Source organism: Leptonychotes weddellii, chromosome 11 (assembly GCF_054177405.1).
Source record: "Leptonychotes weddellii isolate Sample4059 chromosome 11, ASM5417740v2, whole genome shotgun sequence".
In the NCBI taxonomy this organism is placed as follows: Eukaryota; Metazoa; Chordata; class Mammalia; order Carnivora; family Phocidae; genus Leptonychotes; species Leptonychotes weddellii.
Genome location: NC_138379.1, coordinates 77,629,741 through 77,650,261, shown reverse-complemented (window position 1 = coordinate 77,650,261; position 20,521 = coordinate 77,629,741). Strand labels below are relative to the sequence as shown.

The 20,521-nt window shown below is 37.9% G+C and overlaps 1 protein-coding gene and 1 pseudogene across 1 annotated transcript; both read left to right on the top strand.

Annotated features, from left to right (window-relative positions):
- The first annotated feature begins 11,569 nt into the window (after positions 1-11,569).
- Positions 11,570-12,518, top strand: LOC102729067 (olfactory receptor 10D3-like; annotated as a pseudogene).
- A 7,207-nt stretch (positions 12,519-19,725) lies between these two features.
- OR10D3 (olfactory receptor family 10 subfamily D member 3) lies at positions 19,726-20,435 on the top strand. Its single transcript, XM_081797352.1, is given in 2 exon segments — positions 19,726-19,909; positions 19,912-20,435. Coding segments are annotated over 2 exon segments (708 nt in total).
- Positions 20,436-20,521: the final 86 nt, after the last annotated feature.

The following is a 20,521-nucleotide window of genomic DNA, read 5'->3' as shown; positions in this document are numbered from 1 at the left end:
AAACACACACAAAGAAACACACATCCACACACACGTATAACATAATCAATGGGAATAATAATTTTGATAAAATACTGATTGAATAAAATCTGTTGTTTTTAACTAAATATCATCAAAATCTTTTTAGGGCCTCCAGTAAACAAACTATCACTATCAACACACACCTGCACTCATGTATAACATAATCAATGGAAATAATAATAGTTTTGATAAAATACTGATTGAATGAAATATCAAATTCTTGAATGAATCATCAAAATTTTTTTAGGGCCTCCAGTAAACAAACTATCACTATCAAAATAAAGAGATGGATTCTTATGAGAGACTATGGACTCCCAGAAACAAACTGAGGGTTCTAGAGGGGAGGGGGTTGGGGGGATGGGTTAGCCCGGTGATGGGTATTAAGGAGGGCACGTACTGCATGGAGCATTGGGTGTTATACAAAAACAATGAATCATGGAACACTACATCAAAAACTAATGATGTACTGTAGGGTGACTAACATAACATAATAAAATTAAATTAGGGCGCCTGGGTGGCTCAGTCGTTAAGCGTCTGCCTTCGGCTTAGGTCATGGTCCCAGGGTCCTGGGATCAAGTCCCGCATCGGGCTCCCTGCTCAGCGGGAAGCCTGCTTCTCCCTCTCCCACTCCCCCTGCTTGTGTCCCCTCCCTCACTGTGTCTCTCTCTGTCAAATAAATAAATAAAATCTTTAAAAAAAATAAAAATAAAAATTAAATTAAATTAAATAAAAAAAATAAAGAGGTGGATTCTTATGTCCCTTTAAGAGGATAGAGATGGATGAGACCTTAAATATCACATAAAGTAATTATCTCATTTTATATATGATGAAACAACAGGACCCAGGGAGGCCAAACGACATACATAAAATAACACAGAACAAATGAGAGCAAAATGAGATGCTCTGCTATTCAGAGCTACTTCACTTAAAGGAATGGAATATGATCCAGGATTTAAATCTTCGGTTAATCTTATCTGCCTTAGAATAAGTTTTTACAATGATCTTTCTATTTATCCCATCCACCTCATAGATTGCTGATTCCCTGAGAATAGGTCCTGTATGCCCCATATGTCTTGTACCTCTGATTCCATCTTTTTTATCCCTGTAGTGGTTCAGCATGGGCCTGAGCACAGTTGAAAGACTTTCAGGATTTGTAATACTCAATTGGATATCCTCGTGTAAATGATATCCTGAACCTCAGTCCTCTGACAATTTCATTATTTACAGACTTAAGTTTATCTACTTGGAACCTAATGGAAAGTAGAACTAAAAGGAAAAATTTAGACTGGACCCCACAAGAAAAGCTAGTCTAAATGCATCACAATTATGTTTTATTTTTTATGTCATGATTATTAAATAGAACCTTTGTGCTGGAAGGGACCTCAGAGATCCCTTATAGAAATACCTCTCCCCAAAGTGAGGAAAGAGGCCTATGTGGCTAAATGATGGAATGGAAATGAATGTACTAAATTGGGAGTTCTGTTCTCCATCCAGGGGTCTGAAGCCTAAATAGGTTTTCTCCTATTTTAATTAAATGAGGTATTAATTTAGCAAACATTCTTTGAGAATCTATTAAGTCACTTAGCTCAGTGCTATGGAGAATAAAAAAGTGAATGAGACAGAGGTCTTCATGTAATTAACTTATAAAACAGGTTATATATTACCTGTCAAGAAAAATATAGTTAAAATACTAAGTAGGTTCAAATGAGAGAGGTTAATTTGATCTGGGAATATCAGGGTAAGCCTAAAGGACGAGACAACATATAAACTGAGTCTTATTGGCTGATAGGATTTAAAAATTTGGGCATGGGGTAACCATTGGAGGACAATTTAGGAGAGGCTAAGGCATACAAATGTCAAGAAAATAAGAAAAATGCCACTTTTTTTTCTTTAGCTAAAAAAATGAGTAATATATAATATTTAACATTATATATTTATAATACAGTGTATTATTATTACAAAATAATGTGAATTATTATTACATATCAGATTTATGTAGATACAATATATGTATACCTATATAATAGTGTTATACATTATTTTTATTTTATACTAAATATAGTTTTTTTTAGTATTTAAAATGTTTATGGCATAGTGTTATATAATATCTGATATATTTATTTTCATTTGGAATAAGCCATGCTAAAAGCATTGGCTCTACTGTCAGAATCTCAGGCTTAAAACTAATTAGACTGGGGCACCTGGGTGGCTCAGTCGTTAAGCGTCTGCCTTCAGCTCAGGTCATGATTCCAGGTCCTGGGATCCACCCCGCCCGGGCTCCCTGCTCAGCCAGGAGCCTGCTTCTCCCTCTCCCACTCCCCCTGCTTGTGTTCCTGCTCTCACTGTGTCTCTCTCTGTCAAGTAAATAAATAAATAAAATCTTAAAAAAAAAAAACTAATTAGACTATCTCTCTGTGTGCTCCTTTCTGCCATTGGTTTCCATGGAGACCTTATAGAGAGGACCCTGTGAGTCAGCAACAGACCAAAGCCAGTTTGCTAAACCCTGTGAAATGAGGTGTAAGCTTTAAGGTCAGGGAAAATGTCGCAAGTAAAATAACAGGCTGGTCAGACAATTTCCAAAGTCCATTAAACGTAATTAGGCCTATTATCTTCCTTGTAATTCTCCTCTTAGCCATCGTACTCTTAGGCCTTTGATTGACTCGAGATATATATATATATATATATAGCTGATGTCACTGTGTGTCCCTTGGGGAGCCACAATTTCAAACATACTGGTTCCAAACATACTGAGGGGATATATGGAGGGTAAACCGTAGTTCATATGCTACAAACTTCCTTTGTGCGTATGAATGTGCAAAATGTCACCTCCTTTATATTTCCATAACTAAGTTTATTTTTATCTTGAACCTCCATTTCTACTAAATGCTGGGGAAAAAATATTCTAGTTACATTCAAGTCAGTGACATTCAAGTTACATTTGTCATATTTGAATTACAAAGTTATTACATTCAAGTTACAAACTCAGTCTTTATTTATTTACTTAAATTTTTATTTAAATTCAGCTTAGTTAACATATAGTGTATTATTAGTTTCAGGGTAGAGTTTAGTGATTCATCAGTTGCAGGTAACACCCAGTGCCCATTCCACCAGATGCCCTCCTTAATGCCCATCCCCAGTTACCCCATTCCCCGGCCGACCTCCCCTCCAGCAATGCTCAGTTTGTTCCCTGTAGTTAAGATTCTCTTATAGTTTGCCTCCCTCTCTATTTTCATCTTATTTTATTTTTCTTTCCCTTCCCATATGTTCATCTGCTTTGTTTCTTAAATTCCCATTTGCAATGACGTGGATGGAACTAGAGGGTATTAGGCTAAGCGAAATCCGTCAGTCAGAGAAAGACAAATATGATATGATTTCACTCATATGTGGAATTTAAGAAACCCAGTCTATTTAAAACTTTCTGCCCTCATCCTTCATTTCCCCAGAACAGATTCTAAACTCTGGGACTTACTTAACACTATAGCATTGGTGGGGAGGAAGGGCCACTCCTCCACTTCGATACACCTTCTCTTGGTCTCCTCTGATATGCACAATGCCTTGTGGTGGCGTTTGTCATCTATATCTGTCTCCACATCTGCTGGGATTGACCCATTCCGTTATGGATTTTTTTTTTTTAAACAGGCTTTAATCCACTTTATTTATTTAATTTATGTATGTATGTATGTATGTATGTATGTATGTATAAAGCTATGGGTTGGCCATAGCTGGAGTCTGGGTCCTCTGCATGGAGACTCTGGTGTGAGTCTTTACAAGATGGTCAGTGAATCCCTGATAGGGAGACTTGGTGGACACAGTCTACTTTTTCCAGAGCTCAGGGGTGAGAGAGCTGTAGGTCTGGAAAATGACGTCAGAAATGGTCTTGGCAAAGCTACCCAGCTTGGCAGTGCAGCCCCTGGCCAAGGTATAGCAGTCATCAATACAGGCCATCATCAGTAGCTTCTTGGGCACAGGGGCTGAGACAATGTCAGTGCCTCTGGGAGCAGGGGTGAGGCGTCCCGGTGCAGAGCCGCAGTGGCCCATCACCTTGCGTGGGACAGTGTGGGGCTTGCTGATCTTGTTCCCCAGCAGCCTCCACATTGACATCCAATACAGACACTGCTTTGGATTGATGACTTTCCTTCGAAATTTAATTGTCATAGTTACTTTAAAATTTAGTTAACCAGTAAACATAATATACTGATAATTGTAAAAGATCATTTTAAAAAGAAGTAAGATTACAACAAAGGGTAAGAAGGATAATTCAAATGATGTTTGAATATACCTTGAGTTATAGAATCAAGCTGACAAAACATTTAAGATTCACAAATCTAATGTTTTTCTTTAAGTCAATTTGATATCAATTATCAAGTTTCAGGAAAAAAAACCCCTATAATCCATTAGAACAAATGAGTGCTATTAGAATTGTATTGGTTCTATGAGCTTTTTTTTTTTTATTTATTTTTATTTATTTATTTTTTTTGCTTTTTTTTTTTTTACATTTAGTTCACATTTGTTTTATTACTGCAGAAATGTTGTAAGCAAGAGTTCGTATCCAGTTTTATAGTTGAGATCATATAACACATAAGAAATGTATAAGTCAATATGAATATTTTTTCCCTTTTGTATGTAAGTCAAGTTGAAAACCAGTCATCTAGATCCTGCACTGGGTATATCCTCAAGAGATCTGAAAACATACGTTCACCCAGAAACTTGTTCATAAATTTTCATAGCAGCATTACTAATAATAATTGAAAGTGGAAACAACCCACGTACCCATGACTGGATCAACAAAATGTGGTATATCCATACAGTGGACTATTACTTGGTCATAAAAAGGAACAAAGTCCAGATAGGTGGATGAACCTTGAAAACATTACACTAGATGAAAGAAGCCAGATACAAAAGATGACATAATATATGTTTTTGTTTACATTAACTGTCCAGAAAAGAAAAGTCCATAAAGATTAAAAAAGTACATTAGTAGATTCATGGAGTTAGGGATGAGAACATGAGCACTGGCTAGAAATGGACATGAGGGAGCTTTCTGAAGTGCTAGAATTGTTCTAATATTGGATTGCAGTATTTGTTGCAAAACTCTCTAAATTTACTAAAAATCATTGTATTGTATACTTCAAAAGGATGAATTTTATGGTATGTGAATTATATCTCAGTAAACCTGTTATTAAAAATGCCAATAATCTAGATCTCTTCAAGACATTAGACCAACCATTTCTAATAGTACTTATTAAATGAAAAATAGTCAAAGTAGTGTTAGTTCTTCATATTTACAGAGAGATTACATTTCAAAAACTGCTTTGCACACACAGTATCTCATTTGAAATTCATAAAAATATAATGTGAGGGCAGGGTGCCTAGGTAGCTCAGTCAGTTGAGCATCTGACTCTTGGTTTTGGCTCAGGTCATGATCTTTTGGGTCATGAGGTCAAGCTCCCCATTGGCTCTGTGCTCAGCAGGGAGTCTGCTTGAAGATTCTCTCCGTCTGCCTCTCCCACCCAACCCCCGTGCTCTCTCTCTTTCTACAATAAAGAAATAAATCTTTTAAAAAATTCTAAATATATATATATATAATGCAAAAGGTATTATCATCTCAATTTTACAGATAAAGAAATTTGGTGATCATCAGATAGTTTAAGTAACTTGTTCATTCTCATATATCAGTCATTGCATGGCTGGGACTTGAACTCAGACCTTATAATTCAAAATATTGTGATCTGGCTCTCATAGAGCAATCATGAACCCTGCAGTAGGTTTGGGGAAGAAACAATCATTGAGACTATTAAAGTGTCAGGAATAAACACTTTTTAAGTAGCACTATCTCTTTGCTTTTCAGAGATAATAAGTGGAATTTTCTCCAAGGTATCTGATAGCTTTTTCAGAATAGTCTTGGGAAGAAGTTTCGTCATCTGTGTACAAGGATTAATTGGTTATGTTCCATTCTAAAATAATAATAATTTAAAAAATAGTAAATAATTACTAGTTTCTCCAAACCTAATTAGTGAGACAATGATGTTACCTCTAAAACTTAGGGACTCAACATAGACTCCAGGGAACCTTAAGCCTTTGATTGGGAGTTTATTTTCACAGACACTGACTAGCTCAAGAGGAGAAACAGAAATATAAAATAAGTCTAAAGACCTCAGGACCAAGTCAGTCTCTAGGATCCTTTCTTAATAAGGTGACCCAGAAAAGCATCTATAAGTGGTTCCAGCAAAACATAAGAGAATAAACCTGCATTTAACTTGGACCAGAACACTGTTTACATGCGGGGTGTAAGCCTATATGTCTTTCTTTTCTTAATTTTTATTTTAGAGAAAAAGAGAGAGAGAGAGCATATGAGCAGGGGGAGGAACAGAGTGGGAGGGAGGGGAAAGGGGAAAGAACCCCAAGCAGATTCCTTGCTGAGCATGGAGCCCTACGCATGCTCAGTCTCATGACCCTGAGATCACGACCTGAGCTGAAACCAAGAGTCAGATACTTAACCGACTGAGCCACCCAGGTTCCCCAAGCCTATATTTCTATTACATATTTTGCTCTCTCTTTCTCATTTTATCTTTCCCCATTGCTCTCTCTCCTCTCTGCCCTTTCTGTTACATCTCTTCTTTACTCTGTTTTGTTCACCATTTGCCCTTAGTGAACTAGGTACAATGTTTTCACTATTTCTTTATGGAAAATAAGTGAACAAAAAATGTATTCATTTCACCTTCCCATTAATCTTCTCAATCGCAGATGTCATGTTATCATCTTTCTAGGTTGAATAGTGATTCCTTACCATTTTGATGGTTGTGAACTCTTTTAAGAACACAAGAATACTATTGGACATTTCCCCAGAAAAGTGTGTGTGTGTGTGTGTATGTGTGTGTATCCCTCTTCATAATAATGCTGGAAATGATGTCAAGGGATTAGGTATAACTGATTGAGAATCACACCTACCTTGTCTACGACATCAGGCAAATTTCTTTTTTCCTGATATTCACCTCTTCATGTAATATTCGAGGCACAAACTGAGATCATCTTTTTGCTTCCTTTCAGAGTGAATCATCTAAGATTTATTCTGCATGAGTTCCAATATATAAGCCTGTGCTATGGCCCTCCTTTGTCTCATGATGATAAAGACATGTCTACAGTTAAAGAACTGTACTATGGGATTAACCACTGGAACCTTAAAATTTGGGCTCCTGGATTGTTAAATATCCCTTAGGATAATTGTTCTCATGGATTTGGTACTTGCTGAAGAGAAGAAATTTGAAGTCACTATCTTAACATACTTACAGTGTACTTGTTTCTGGAGAGTCATTCACAGGACTAGCATTGCTTAATGTGTCATTTTGTGGAATTCACTTCAATACTGTCGTACATGAAGTTAGCACTCATCCTATAGTCTTTTCTGTGTCCAGTGAAGTGTTTGACTCACCCTGTGAAGCTTAAGCTACACAACTGTATAAGGCTTTTTTTTTTTTCCCCTCTCCAACATAGAACCTGGACTGAGCTCTAAGAAACTTAGAAATAATCATCTCCTAAAATAGACCGACCATAATCACATGATTCAGCTTAGACCAAGACCTCATAAGATCTCTATTTAGCTCCAGAAATTACTGCCTGGTAATGTTAAAGTAATTTGTCAAATTACTTAACCTTCTATGACTCAGTTTACTCTTCTATAAGTCAGGAATAATAATAGTATCCACTACAGGTGGTTATTAAGAGGATTAAGTATATTAATGTATATAAAAGGCTTAGAGTAATGCCTTTCTAGATGAGGGTGAGTGCTAAATGAGTGTTATTTTCATTTGTTTATTTAAATACACTGATTTTAACAGTATATCTGAGCCACAGAATAATCTGGGGAGTGATGAGGGGAAAGAGTGAAAAATGGCCTCAGAACTCCCCACATTTCTTAGATGCTCCCAGCCCTTTTCTTGTGTTCTATCCTGTGTGTTTTTTTTTAATTTAATTTATTTATTTGTCAGAGAAAGAGAGATGGAGAGAGCACAAGCAGGGGGAGTGGCAGGCAGAGGGAGAAGCAGGCTCCCCGCTGAGCAAGGAGCCTGATGCAGGACTCGATCCCACGACCCCGGGATCACGACCTGAGCCAAAGGCAGCCACTTAACCAACTGAGACACCAGGCATCCCTCTACCTTGTGTTCTATCTTCAGCACTCTTCTACTTCATACATTCAAGGACTAATCTTCCATTTTTTTGTTACATGTCTAGCCCTGAGCTTCTTTTCAGTTTCAGAGTTCTATATCCAACTGTTTTCTAGACATCATTGGATTTTCATTCTGTAATTCACTCAATTCCATATCCTGTTTAATAGCGCTACCATCCACCTAGTCTATTTTTTAAAAAGATTGTTTTTATTTGTTTTGAGAGAGAGAACACATGGAGGGGGAGAAGCAGACTCCCTGCCGAGTGGGGAGCCAGACACGGGGCTCAATCCCAGGACCCTGGAATCATGACCTGAGCCAAAGGCAGGCGTTTAACTGACTGAGCCACCCAAGCATCTCTAGTCTATTATTTACTAAGATATTAATTCACTTTTTAAGTGTATGTGAATCTATCATTTCTTCCTCCCTTGTCTAGGTGGTTGCTTTAGATTCTTACCTTGTCTCTCTAGCTCTAAACTATTTCCCCTGTAAAACCCTATACATTGCTATCAAAATCATTTATCTCAAACATGAAGCTCAAAATTTTACATCACTGATTAAAATCCAAAGATTTTATTCCTTCATATAGTGCATCTTACAGTACACACCCTGGATACTCTTTATGAAGACATCCCTCAAAACCCCAACAGGAGGGCGCCTGGGTGGCTCAGTTGGTTAAGCGACTGCCTTCGGCTCAGGTCATGGTCCCGGAGTCCTGGGATCGAGTCCTACATCGGGCTCCCGGCTGAGCAGGGAGCCTGCTTCTCCCTCTGACCCTCTCCGCTCTCATGCTGTTTCTCTCTCTCTCTCTCAAGTAAATAAATAAATAAAATCTTTAAAAAAAAAAACACCCCAACAGGAAGTATTAATCATATTATAATTACAACAGACATATATCTTTAATGCTATAATTATTACACTGTATCATATTTATTTATTTGCATTGATATTCCCTTTAGTCTGTCTGATCCTTTTTTATTTTATTTTATTTATTTATTTGAGAGAGAGAGAGAACACGAGCAGGGTGGGAGAGGGAGAAGCAAGTTTCCATTGAGCAGGGAGCCTGATGTGGGGCTTGATTCCAGGACCTCAAGATCATGACCTGAGCTGAAGGCAGATGCTTAACTGACTGAGCCACCCAGGTGCCCCTGTGTGATCCTTTTGTTTTCATTTTTAGAAATACTTTTTTCCCCTAAATTTATTGTATTGTGGTAAGAACACTTATCATGAGATCTACACCTTTAACAGATTTTCAGGTGTATAATACAGAATATTGACTATGGGTATAATGCTGTACAGCAGATCTCTAGAACTTATTCATCTTGCTTAAACAAAACGACACCTGTTGATTAGTAAATCCTCCTTTCCTTCTCCCCACCTAGCAACCACCATTCCACAATTTGGTTCTGTAAATTTAACTATTTTAGATGCTTGATGTAAGTGGAATCATACAGTGTTTGTCCTTCTGTGAATGGCTTATTTCACATAGACTAATATCCTCAAGGTCCAACCACATTGTCACATATTACAGAATTTTCTTCTTTTTTAAAGCAGAATAATATTCTATTGCATGCATATACAACATTTTCTTCATCCATTCACTTGTGGTGGCTATTTGTGTGTGTGTGCATGTGGAGTCTTCAAGGTTTTCTACATAGAAGATCATGTAATCTACAAAATTTTACTTATTCTTTTCCAATTTGGATATTTGCTGCTGTTGTTCTTGTTTTTGTTGTTTTTCATTTGTTTTGTTTGGTTTTTGTCTATTTTTGTTTTTTGTTTTGTTTTGTTTTGTTTTTTGCCTAATTTCTCTCTCTAGAAGTAGTATCACTGAGCATTCTTACCTTGTTCTTGCTCTTAGAGGAAAATCTTTCAAGGTCATGGAATTTGTTCTTTCTTAATCTCTTTTGGAGCAAAAAAAAAAACTCTCTAGAAACTTATGAAATATTCTATCTCTGCAGTGACTTTCTTTATCCATAGGATGTGAAAAAATCTGTATATACATCTGTGCAATATTAAATGGAACCCCCCAAACATAGTTAAATTGAAAGAATCATTACACATAATCTAGATCTCTTCTCTACTGAGATCAGGAAAAGGAGGTACAATATATCCAACTCTTAGTCAAGGGGAATTTATTACCTTTTTGGACATATTCTCTTACCAATTTCTTCAAAGTAAATATATATATATGCTTCTAGTGGGCAAGTACTTAGAGATGGATGGCAGGAGGCCACATGATTAAAGGAAGGTCATGCTGAAAAGAACACAGTCTATACTGGATGACAGAGTCAAAACTCACAAAGGTGCTTTAATAGGCTTAGGTGATGTGTAAATACCAAAATGGTGAAACTGGATACCTTTAAACTATATATGTAAGGACCTGTGATTTTGCAGAAACAAAATAAAACAACAAAAAAGAATGGTTCCAGTACTTAGCAGAAACCAGGGTGAAAAATCTTCCTTATAGTTTTACATATGAAAAAGTTCAATTTTAGGTCATAGCGTTCTCAACGTTGCTTTGATCGTTCTTGAGATGTTTGAAGCGGGTTGACTGAAATAAAGAATGCAATGATAACATTCTTTGTTGCATAGCTGTCTGGAGTGTTGAGCAATAATAGACAAAAGGATAGAATTAACATAAGAATGATTAGAGAGGAACTCAAGAACCACTTGGCAAGAATGTTTATGGAACCATCCAAATTAAAAAGTCAGGGATTGAGCTAAATTATTGTTAAGGCCCTTTCAGTTTAGAGAATATATTGATTTTTCTTTTATCTGCATTTCTATAGTTCTTTTTTCTCTTTTTCCAATTATGGTATGATGCATCTAGAATCCTTGGGTTCCAATCCTGGATCTGTCACAATCTGTATCTGAGAATCTGAGCAAGTTATTTAACTTCCCTGAGTCATCGTTTCTTCATCATCTATGAAATGGAGATATTATACCTGGCTTCTGGGATTCTGTTAAAGCTTCAGAAGCAAATGGTTATGAAAATTCTATGTAAACTATAAATGTGCCTAATCCATTGCCTCCTCTTTTCTCTATCTTATTTTATCCTTCCTTTGTCTTTCCTGTCCTTTCTCAGTCTCAAAACTTCTATACTCTTTGCCATTAGTTCTTCTCCATCTGATAATAATAAAATAATACCTGTCTATATACCAGTCAAGTTACCTGCATTGTGTCCTCACCCCAGAAACCACTTGTCCTTCTGGGGCATTTGCTGCCCCTCAGTCCAAGTAACAATAAACATTATCTTTTCACTGATAGAGCCTATGATTATGTTTCCTTTTATGAATCTACCGGTAGCGAAGAGTGCAATTTCATTCTTTGGGTCGTTCACTTATTGTCATTCTTCCTCCTTTCCAGGATAAAGTCTAACTTCTATGGCGATGAGGAATTACACTTTGGTTACAGAGTTCATTCTGCTGGGCGTCCCACACACAGAGGGGCAAGAAACCATGCTCTTTGTTGTGTTCTCCATCTTCTACCTTTGCACCGTACTAGGAAATCTGCTTATCCTTGTAGCTGTGATGTCTGATCCCCACCTCCACACTCCTATGTACTTCTTTCTTTGTAACCTCTCTGTGCTGGACATTGGCTTCTCTTCTGTGAGCACCCCGAAGATGTTGGCTAACCTGCTAGTGAGGAACTGAGTCATCTCCTTGGGTAGTTGCATGTCTCGGGTCTTTTTTTTTTTTTTTTTACCACTTCCTGGGTAGCACCGAGTGCCTGCTCTACATGGTGATGGCCTATGACCGATTTGCTGCCATCTGCCACCCACTGCGTTACACCATCATCATGAACCGCTGGGTGTGTGCCCTGCTGGCTGCTGGCACCTGGTTTACTAGCTCTTTTCATGCCACAGTTCTCACCACGCTGACCTTCCAACTGCCATACTGTGGGTCTAACAAAGTAGACTATTTCTTTTGTGACATCTTCCCTGTAGTCAAATTTGCCTGTGGTAACAACCTCATCATTGAGACAGTGAGCTTCACCAATATCAGCCTTGTGCCCATGACATGTTTTCTCCTCATCCTTGCTTCTTATGTTGGTATTGTCATTGCAATCCTAAAGATGCACTCTGCTGAGGGGAGGCGCAAGGCAGCGTCCACCTGTGTCTCCCACCTCTCAGGGGTCACACTGTTCTTCAGGCCCTGTGCCCTCATCTATACCCAGCCATCTTTGAGTGAGGTTCTGGTGACCCCAGTACAAATCTTTGGCAATGTGGTCACCCCCATGCTGAACCCCACAATCTACACTCTGAGAAACAAAGATGTCAAAGGAGCCCTGAAAAAACTGACTGGGGGCCAGATTGTTTCAGAAGGTCACTAGTCCCCTGGTGGGTAAAGTTGGGTTTTTTTCTTTCCATTTGTGTATTAAATTCATTTTTTAAAAAATGTATCCATGACAGTTGTCTTTCTGCCTTGAAGACAACTGAATAGCAATTCTAGCTGATACAAACCTGTGACAAATTCCCTAATAGACCAGGGATCAACAAACCTTTTCTCTAAATGTCCAGATAGTATATATTTTAGGCCTTGAGGACTATATGGTCTCTTTCACAAATACTGAACTCTGCTATGGTAGCATGAAAAGTGCCATAGAAAAATATACCAACAAATGGATGAGGCTTGTTCCAATAAAACTTCACTTATATAATCAAGCAGCAAACAAGATATGCCCCACAGGTCATAGTTTACTGACTCCTGTCACAGAGGGTAGTTGAATTTGAGAACACCTTTCTTCAAGGCTATATGGATAATGGTTTGAGTGGAATTTGATGTGAGCTGGGTCCCACCAGGGCCCAAGGTGAATTACTGATCAGGGACAGGGAGTGAAGGACAGGGGGTGAAGGATGATAAGGGACAAGGTATGCACACCCTGATGGTGAGAGATCTCTGTAGCACCTCAAGTAGGCCTTCTGAGAACTCTTCATTGCATCAGAGCCATTTGGATGTGATCCATGCTGATGCCTAGACATGTCCCGATACCTCTGCTCCTTGTATGCTTGTGGCCAGTTTTCTTAGGCATGAAGGTAAATGAACATCAGTCTTGCTCATACAAGCAATCTCCATTCACCTCCTAAGTTTCTCAGCTTCCCCCTGTTAGCATCAATCACTGCATTAGTTTTTCATCCATGAAACACCAAGAGTGATTGGGTAGGCACCTTGGAATATGATTTTGACAAGTCTACCAAAATCTGTCCCAAGACTGGATTATTGCATCAATTTAGCAGGGTGCTAGACAGAGTGAATCTCCTGCTGCCTTTAGTCTGACTGCTCAGTGCTAAAGGACATAATGTGTGGTGTGTGTACGTACGTGAGTTGCTGTGACTCATTCAAGTGGTGGGACCAGACCCACTGAGAATAGTGCCAGAAATCACGGGGTTTTGTGCTTCCCTTATCTTCATGGAGAAACAAACTGATGGGCTGCGATGATAGTTCTCTAGGTGGGACCATCCCCCTGCATGTTTTAGTTATTTTCTATCGACTCTGGGAATCTGACTAGTTCTTATTAAGGAACTGAGCTAACTGGGCTATTGGGGTGGTACTAGCAACTAGAATTGGCCTTGGCCTGACAGATAGATAGATTGCCTTTTTTCTAGCTATACTGGGCTAACTTCTTTCCTAGTTACCCATAAAAGCAATCCCTTAAATCCCCATGGTGCCAAGCCCACAGAACTTTCAAAAGGACTTAGTAAAATGGGGTTCTTCTTTTGCCATTCCTAATTCTCTGGATAAATATAAAAATACATATTTATTCCAAAGGACAGAGCCAAAAGTTACAGAATACTTTGGCATAATCACACCAACTCTGCTTATCCTTGTAGCTGTGTTATTTAACTTCCCTGATTTTTGACATTTTCAAGAAAGTTTGTCATGAATCATGGTTGTTTTGGGCTTAGGTAGAAGTTTGTAATTACCTTAAGCTGTTTTTGTCCATTTGTATGCCCTAACATATAATGAAATTTTAATCTGTATTTTAATATACATTTGGTAAACAAACCAAACATAACATAAGATAAACTGTTAAAAATTATGTATCAATAAATTATGTGTTGTTTTCCATAATCAATAAATTAAGCTGGGTCCATTCTTTTTTGATTGGGAATAAATATATATATTTTATCTATTATTTATATTGTTACAGCATCCAAAACAAATTTAATAATATGTTTTTATTTATTGCAGTTTTAAAAATTATTTGTATTGTGAAATATGAAATCTTTCATATTTTAAAAATATTATAAAATATTATAAAATTTAAAGAATATTAATATATGTCTGTGTACTTTTCAGCCAGTACAGGAAATAGAATATAATCTAGAGGTTTCTTTTTGTGTACTTCTGTTGTCCTCATCCTCACAGATGTTATTACCAAGGTGTTCTTATTAAGGAAATAATTTTATTTTATTTATGGATTTAGCACTATGTAGCGTCCCTAAAACAACGTATTATTTAGTTTTTTTCTGGTTTTGAAATTTGTTTAAATAAACTCATACATGATTGTCTTTATTCCTTTTAAATTTGTTTTTGAGATTCATTGATTTTGACGCATATGGCTGAAATTTTACATTTTATTATTTCTTTATTCATTCTATTGTTGTAGGGCATGTAGGTGGCTTCTAATTTGTTATTATGAACATTCTTTTGCATGTCTCTAGAGCACAGGTCAAAGAATTTCTCTAGAAGATGCATTCAGGAGCAGAATGGCTGAATTGGAGGGAATTCAAATAGCAAATTTGCTAGGGAATGCCAAACTGCTTTCTGAAATGATTCTAACAATGAAAGCCACACCCTCAGTGGATGAGAATTCATAGCACATCTCATGATTGTCAGCACTTTGTAATGATGTTCTTCTTAATACTTGCCAATCTGATGATGTGAAATTGTGACCATTGTATTTTTAAATCTCAGTACTTGGTTACTAATAAAGTTAAGCAACTTCTCCTACATTTAATGACAGGTTGGGTTTCCTCCTTTGGGAAATTTATGTTATTTTCTTAGTTCAGTTTTCTGTTTAGTATTTTGACTTTTATAAAATTGATTCACAGTAGTTCTGTATGTATCCTAGATACTGGTCTTTTATTGGTCATATGCACTACAAATATCTTTTCCTAGACTATGACTCCTCTATTTACTTTAAGGCATTTTTTTTAATGAAATTAATGTGTTCATTTAATGTGAATGATACATCAAACTTTTCCTTTATAATCTCTTTCAGAGATGATTGTGTCTTGTTTAGAAATCATATATTATCCTTAATTTATGTCTTTATTGTTTTCATAGTGTTAGGGTGGTCGGTGACATGGGCAGCAAAGAATTTCGCGAAGAGTGGAGCAACAAGCAGGACAGAGTCTATTCCCTCTCCAAGGGAGGGGAGGGGCCAGACATGTAGAGAAAGGTGAGCCCTGAGTTTCTGTTAGGCTGGGCCTTTTAAAGGGCTTTAAGGGTGTGAGAAGGTGCAGCTGTGCCCATGGGGGTGGTGTGGGGAGGGCGTGGACTCTTGGCCAGGTATAGCAGGAGGTGGCAGATTTCTTGAGGGACTCTGTCTGGGGCTCGACTGGGATGTGGGTTGTGGTCAGGCTAGAGAAGAGTATGTTTTGTAGTTGGGAGTCTACTTTCTGAGAAAGTAGGGCAGTGTGACCTAGAAAAACAAAGAGTTAAGGTCAAGTGCAGACAACTGTGTTTTGTCTTCTGTAAGTGTGGTGGGGTGGGGGGGAGGGGCTTTGAATAGATTCCTTTCACACAGTCTTGATCTTTACTTTTAAGTCTTTAATCCACCTGGAATTGACTTTGTTTGTGATGAGATAAGAATTCAATTCCCTTCTACTTAAAAAAAATATGAATATCCAATTAATTGTCCCAGCACCATTTATTTAATATTTCAACATCCCCTACTGTCCTGCAGTGCCTCTCTACTATGGCCTCCAATGACACAGCCCCCCCACCCACCTTCTAGGATTCACGTTTTTGTGCAATGAGGTCCCTGGATTTAGTGACTTGGTTTTAGTGAATACAATGTGGCAGAGGTGATGGGACATCACTTCCAAAATTACGTTATAAAAGACTGTGGCTTCAATCTTGGGTGCACTTGCTCTATTTTGCTATCTTTAGGATTGACTGCCTTGGGAAAAGCCAGCTGCTATGTTGCAAGGCAGTCTTATGGACAGGTCTCAGGCCTACCAATAGCCACGTGAATAAGCTTGGAAGCAAATCTTTCTCCAGTCAAGCCTTCAAAGACACTATAGCCTCAGGCAACAGTTTTCAACCTCAAGAGAAACTCTGAGCCAGAGGCACCCAGTTAAGCTCTGTCTGGATTCCTGACTCAAATAAACCATGAGATAATAAATGTCAGTTATTTTAAGCCACTAAGATTTGGAATAATTGGTTATGCAATAGAAACTAAAACATATGACTATTCATATTTTCTATTTCTTTTTTGAGTCTGTTTTGATAAGTTGATAAGTTGTATCTTTATAAGTTTTTGTCCAGTTTATCACAGTGTTTTTTTATTATGCTCAGTTAGCCATCATTAGTTTTTGATGTAGTGTTCAATGACTCATTAGTTGCGTATAACGCCCAGTGCTCATCACAACACGTGCCCTCCTTAATACCCATCACCTGGTTACCCCATTCCCCCATCCCCCTCCCTTCTGTAACCTTCAGTTTGTTTCCCAGAGTCCGGAGTCTCTCATGGTTTGTCTCCCTCTCTGATTTCTTCCCATTCGGTTTTCCCTCCCTTCCCTTATGGTCCTCCATGCTATTTCTTATGTTCCATATGTCAAGCTGAGAAAGACGATTATCATACGGTTTCACTCATATGTGGAACAATTTATCAGTTTTCAAATGTATTGGAAATAAACTTTTATAAGTGCCTTTTCTCTTTTGTCTAGTAGTCATCTTTACAGAGATATATCTCTTAGTCTTTTCAGAGAGCTAGATTTTAGCATTGTTGATGCCCTTTCCTTGTGCTTTCTCTATTTCATTAATTAATCTATTTTAGTTCTTTGAAAACTATAACCCTCTTGTACATGAAAGATGAACAATTCTCACATTTCAAATCTCTGGTCTCAAGGGGCAAGGTTCTTGACACCCTTCATAGAAAAGAAATTCCAGATTCAGCAAACATGTCTTGTGCCTAGTTGTATAAATTCTTAATAAATATGTGTTGTTTAATACATTAATAAAATTCTAGAAAAATCACGTAGAGAACAAGTCCTAGTTCAAGGAAGTCAACTTTGCCAGTTGACAAAACTGTTTGTTGGAGAGTCTAATTATGGAAATTACATTTCCAAATCAAAATAATAAAGTAGAAGAAGAGCTATGGAGAACAATTTGAGATAAAGTATTTGAAATTGGATATTTAAAAGCCTGAGATATATAGTTGTTGCTTCTCATTCTAATACTATACCCTGAAACTGAGGAAATGCTTTCTACATATATCCTAAGATTGAGCTGCACCTCTCTGCCTTCATCTCACTTCCCTAGATCAACCACAGAAAGAGAAGGTATAGACATGGTTCTATCTTGTTCATGCCCATAGTCAGGCCACAAGGGGGAACATTAGAATATTCTGTTTCAACTAGATCATTTACTTCTAATTACTCCCTTTGTTCAACAATCCCCTTGAATCAGAATTCACTCAGGAATGGGATCCCAAAGGCCTCCAAGGGCATTTAAATTTCCACATAAGAAAAAACAATAGCTATTAGTATCTTGGAAGAAACCTTTGTAGAAGACAGAGGTACATTCAATTTTATGTCAATTAACCTGCATTTACTTCACCAAGAAAGAGCTTTCCAGATCATGGGAGGAGATCCCTGACCCTGGTTTATGATGTGATGTCAAAGGCAAATTTGGGCAGAAGATCCTAGAGAGATAGATGGTGAAAGGATCAAACTTCCTCTTTGTAAGTCAAATAAGTGCCATCTTCATCTTTTTCTTTGTGCTCATTTTTTGTTTCTCATACATCTCATGGAGAAGAGAACTTGGAGTCCTTGGTTTATAAATGGTCTCAGAGTCCAGGGTGACTAGGAGCATGGAGCTACTAACCATAAGAATAGGACATTATTTGCTTGGTTTGTCTTTCAACTCATCATGTTGGTGTTAGCCAACCAACTCAAAAGCTCCATTCTTCTTATTGTCCTGTATAACCAGGGATTTGGACTTGATTCAAAATAATTAAAAGACTGGATATTCCAAACAAGGCTTCATCTGGATATCTTTGGTCCAGTTCTTTCTGAATGTGTAACTCCTCTTGATAAAATATTCAGGACTTTTGGGGGGCAGAATAGATTATGTGTAGCTCTTATCTTGGGTCTGGTCACCTTTTAGAGTACAATGCAGAGCTTCTTCCTGGGTACAGATGCCATGAAGGTAAACAGAGAAATTCTAAATATTCAGAAAAATAGGGGGCCAAACAGGAACAAGTGTATGATCGTGCTTCTTTACAAGGTTGTGTATGGAGACTAATATCCAACCAATATCCTCATACAAGACAAAATACTGAATGTTATCCAATTTTGCCAGTCATTGAATGAGTCATTTCACTACTTTATTAATCAAGCATTTATTAAGAACCTACTCTGTGCCAGACACTGTTTTCTGCACTGAGGATATAACAGTGCACATCGAGAAGTATTTACTCCCCTAGACTTTATATCTTAGGGTGTATGTGGTGGTGATGGTGGTGCGGGTGGCCAGGGGACAGGCTGGCTTTCCATTGCTTACTAAGGAGGAACAGAAACATCTTCAGAGCCTGATGACATCACCAAGAAAACCATGAATAACACAGAACAAAATGTGACAAGTCTAGTAATGTCACAGTCCATCACAGATGCATACATTGGAAAGACTAATGATGTCAGGAGAAAAAAAAATAGAACCCTAGTTCTGCCATTTCTAGCAATCTCAATCTGGGAGAGTTGCCTAGCCTTTTTAATGTTTTCTTTTCTACATATTTATCTCAGAAACTTAACTGTGAGGGTTAACTAAACTGAAATCATGTTGTATAAGCACTTCCAATGTAAAGCACTGATTGTCCAACCGTTACGGCTCTTTGAAAAATCAGAAAGAGAAAATATAATGTTGTCAGTAGTAGTGATCCACAAATATAGTGATTCTTGAGTTGTAGTTCATATCTCAACATATGAAAAAGCCCCTGATTGATTCTGAGGCTTCTGATATCCTTCTTCTCTGAAGGAGCACACATTTGTGTGGGCCCTGTCCTTCCCTTTGAAAATCTTTTCTCTAAGATGCTTTTTATTCTTTTTAAAGTATTGTTTTAATAAGGGAAATCTGCATTTAGAATTGGTGTAACAAAAATATTTGGCACAGTAACCATTAAGTTTTCTATGACAACTATATTCCAGTTAAAATGCCCTGTGATGTGGGTCATCAGCAATTTTTCCTTAACTTTGAACCAAAATGCTATCATTTCAATTACACATTTCATTTGCCCAGTATGTTCACTGACATCAAGCCAGGGCATTCTTCCATGTCCTCTGCCTCCTTTTCCTCCCCTAGGACCATCTCTCATGGAGAAGAAGAACTGCTCGGTGGTGACTGAATTCATCTTGTTGGGGATCCCCCACACAAAGGGGCTGGAGACTATGCTTTTTGTCTTGTTCTTGCCCTTCTATGCCTGCACCCTGCTGGGAAATGTGTCCATCCTCATGGCTATTCTTTCTTCAACTCGCCTTCACACACCTATGTATTTTTTCCTGTGTTTGACATGAGTTTCTCTTCTGTGACCTGTCCTAAAATGCTACTGTACCTCATGGGACTGAGCCCGCTCATTTCCTATGAGAACTGTGTCTCCCAGCTCTTCTTCTTCCATTTCCTTGGCAGCATTGAATGCTTCTTGTATACTGTGATGGCCTATGACTGCTTCACTTCTATCTGTTACCCTCTGCAGTACACAGTCATCATGAGGCCTAGAATCTGTGGGGCTCTGGCTGTGGTCACATGGCTGTTAGGGTGTATCCATTCCAGTATCTTGACTTTGCTCACCTTCACTTTGCCATACTGTGGTCCTAATGAAGTGGATCACTTCTTCTGTGATATTCCAGCACTCTTGCCGTTGGCCTGTGCTGATATATCCTTAGCCCAGAGGGTGAGTTTCACCAATGTTGGCCTGGTATCTCTCCTCTGCTTTCTTCTAATCCTCTTATCCTACACTCGAGTTACCATCTCCATCTTTTTTTTTTTTTATTCTTATGTTAATCCCCATACATTACATCATTAGTTTTAGATGTAGTGTTCCATGATTCATTGTTTGTGCATAACACCCAGTGCTCCATGCAGAATGTGCCCTCCTCAATACCCCCCACC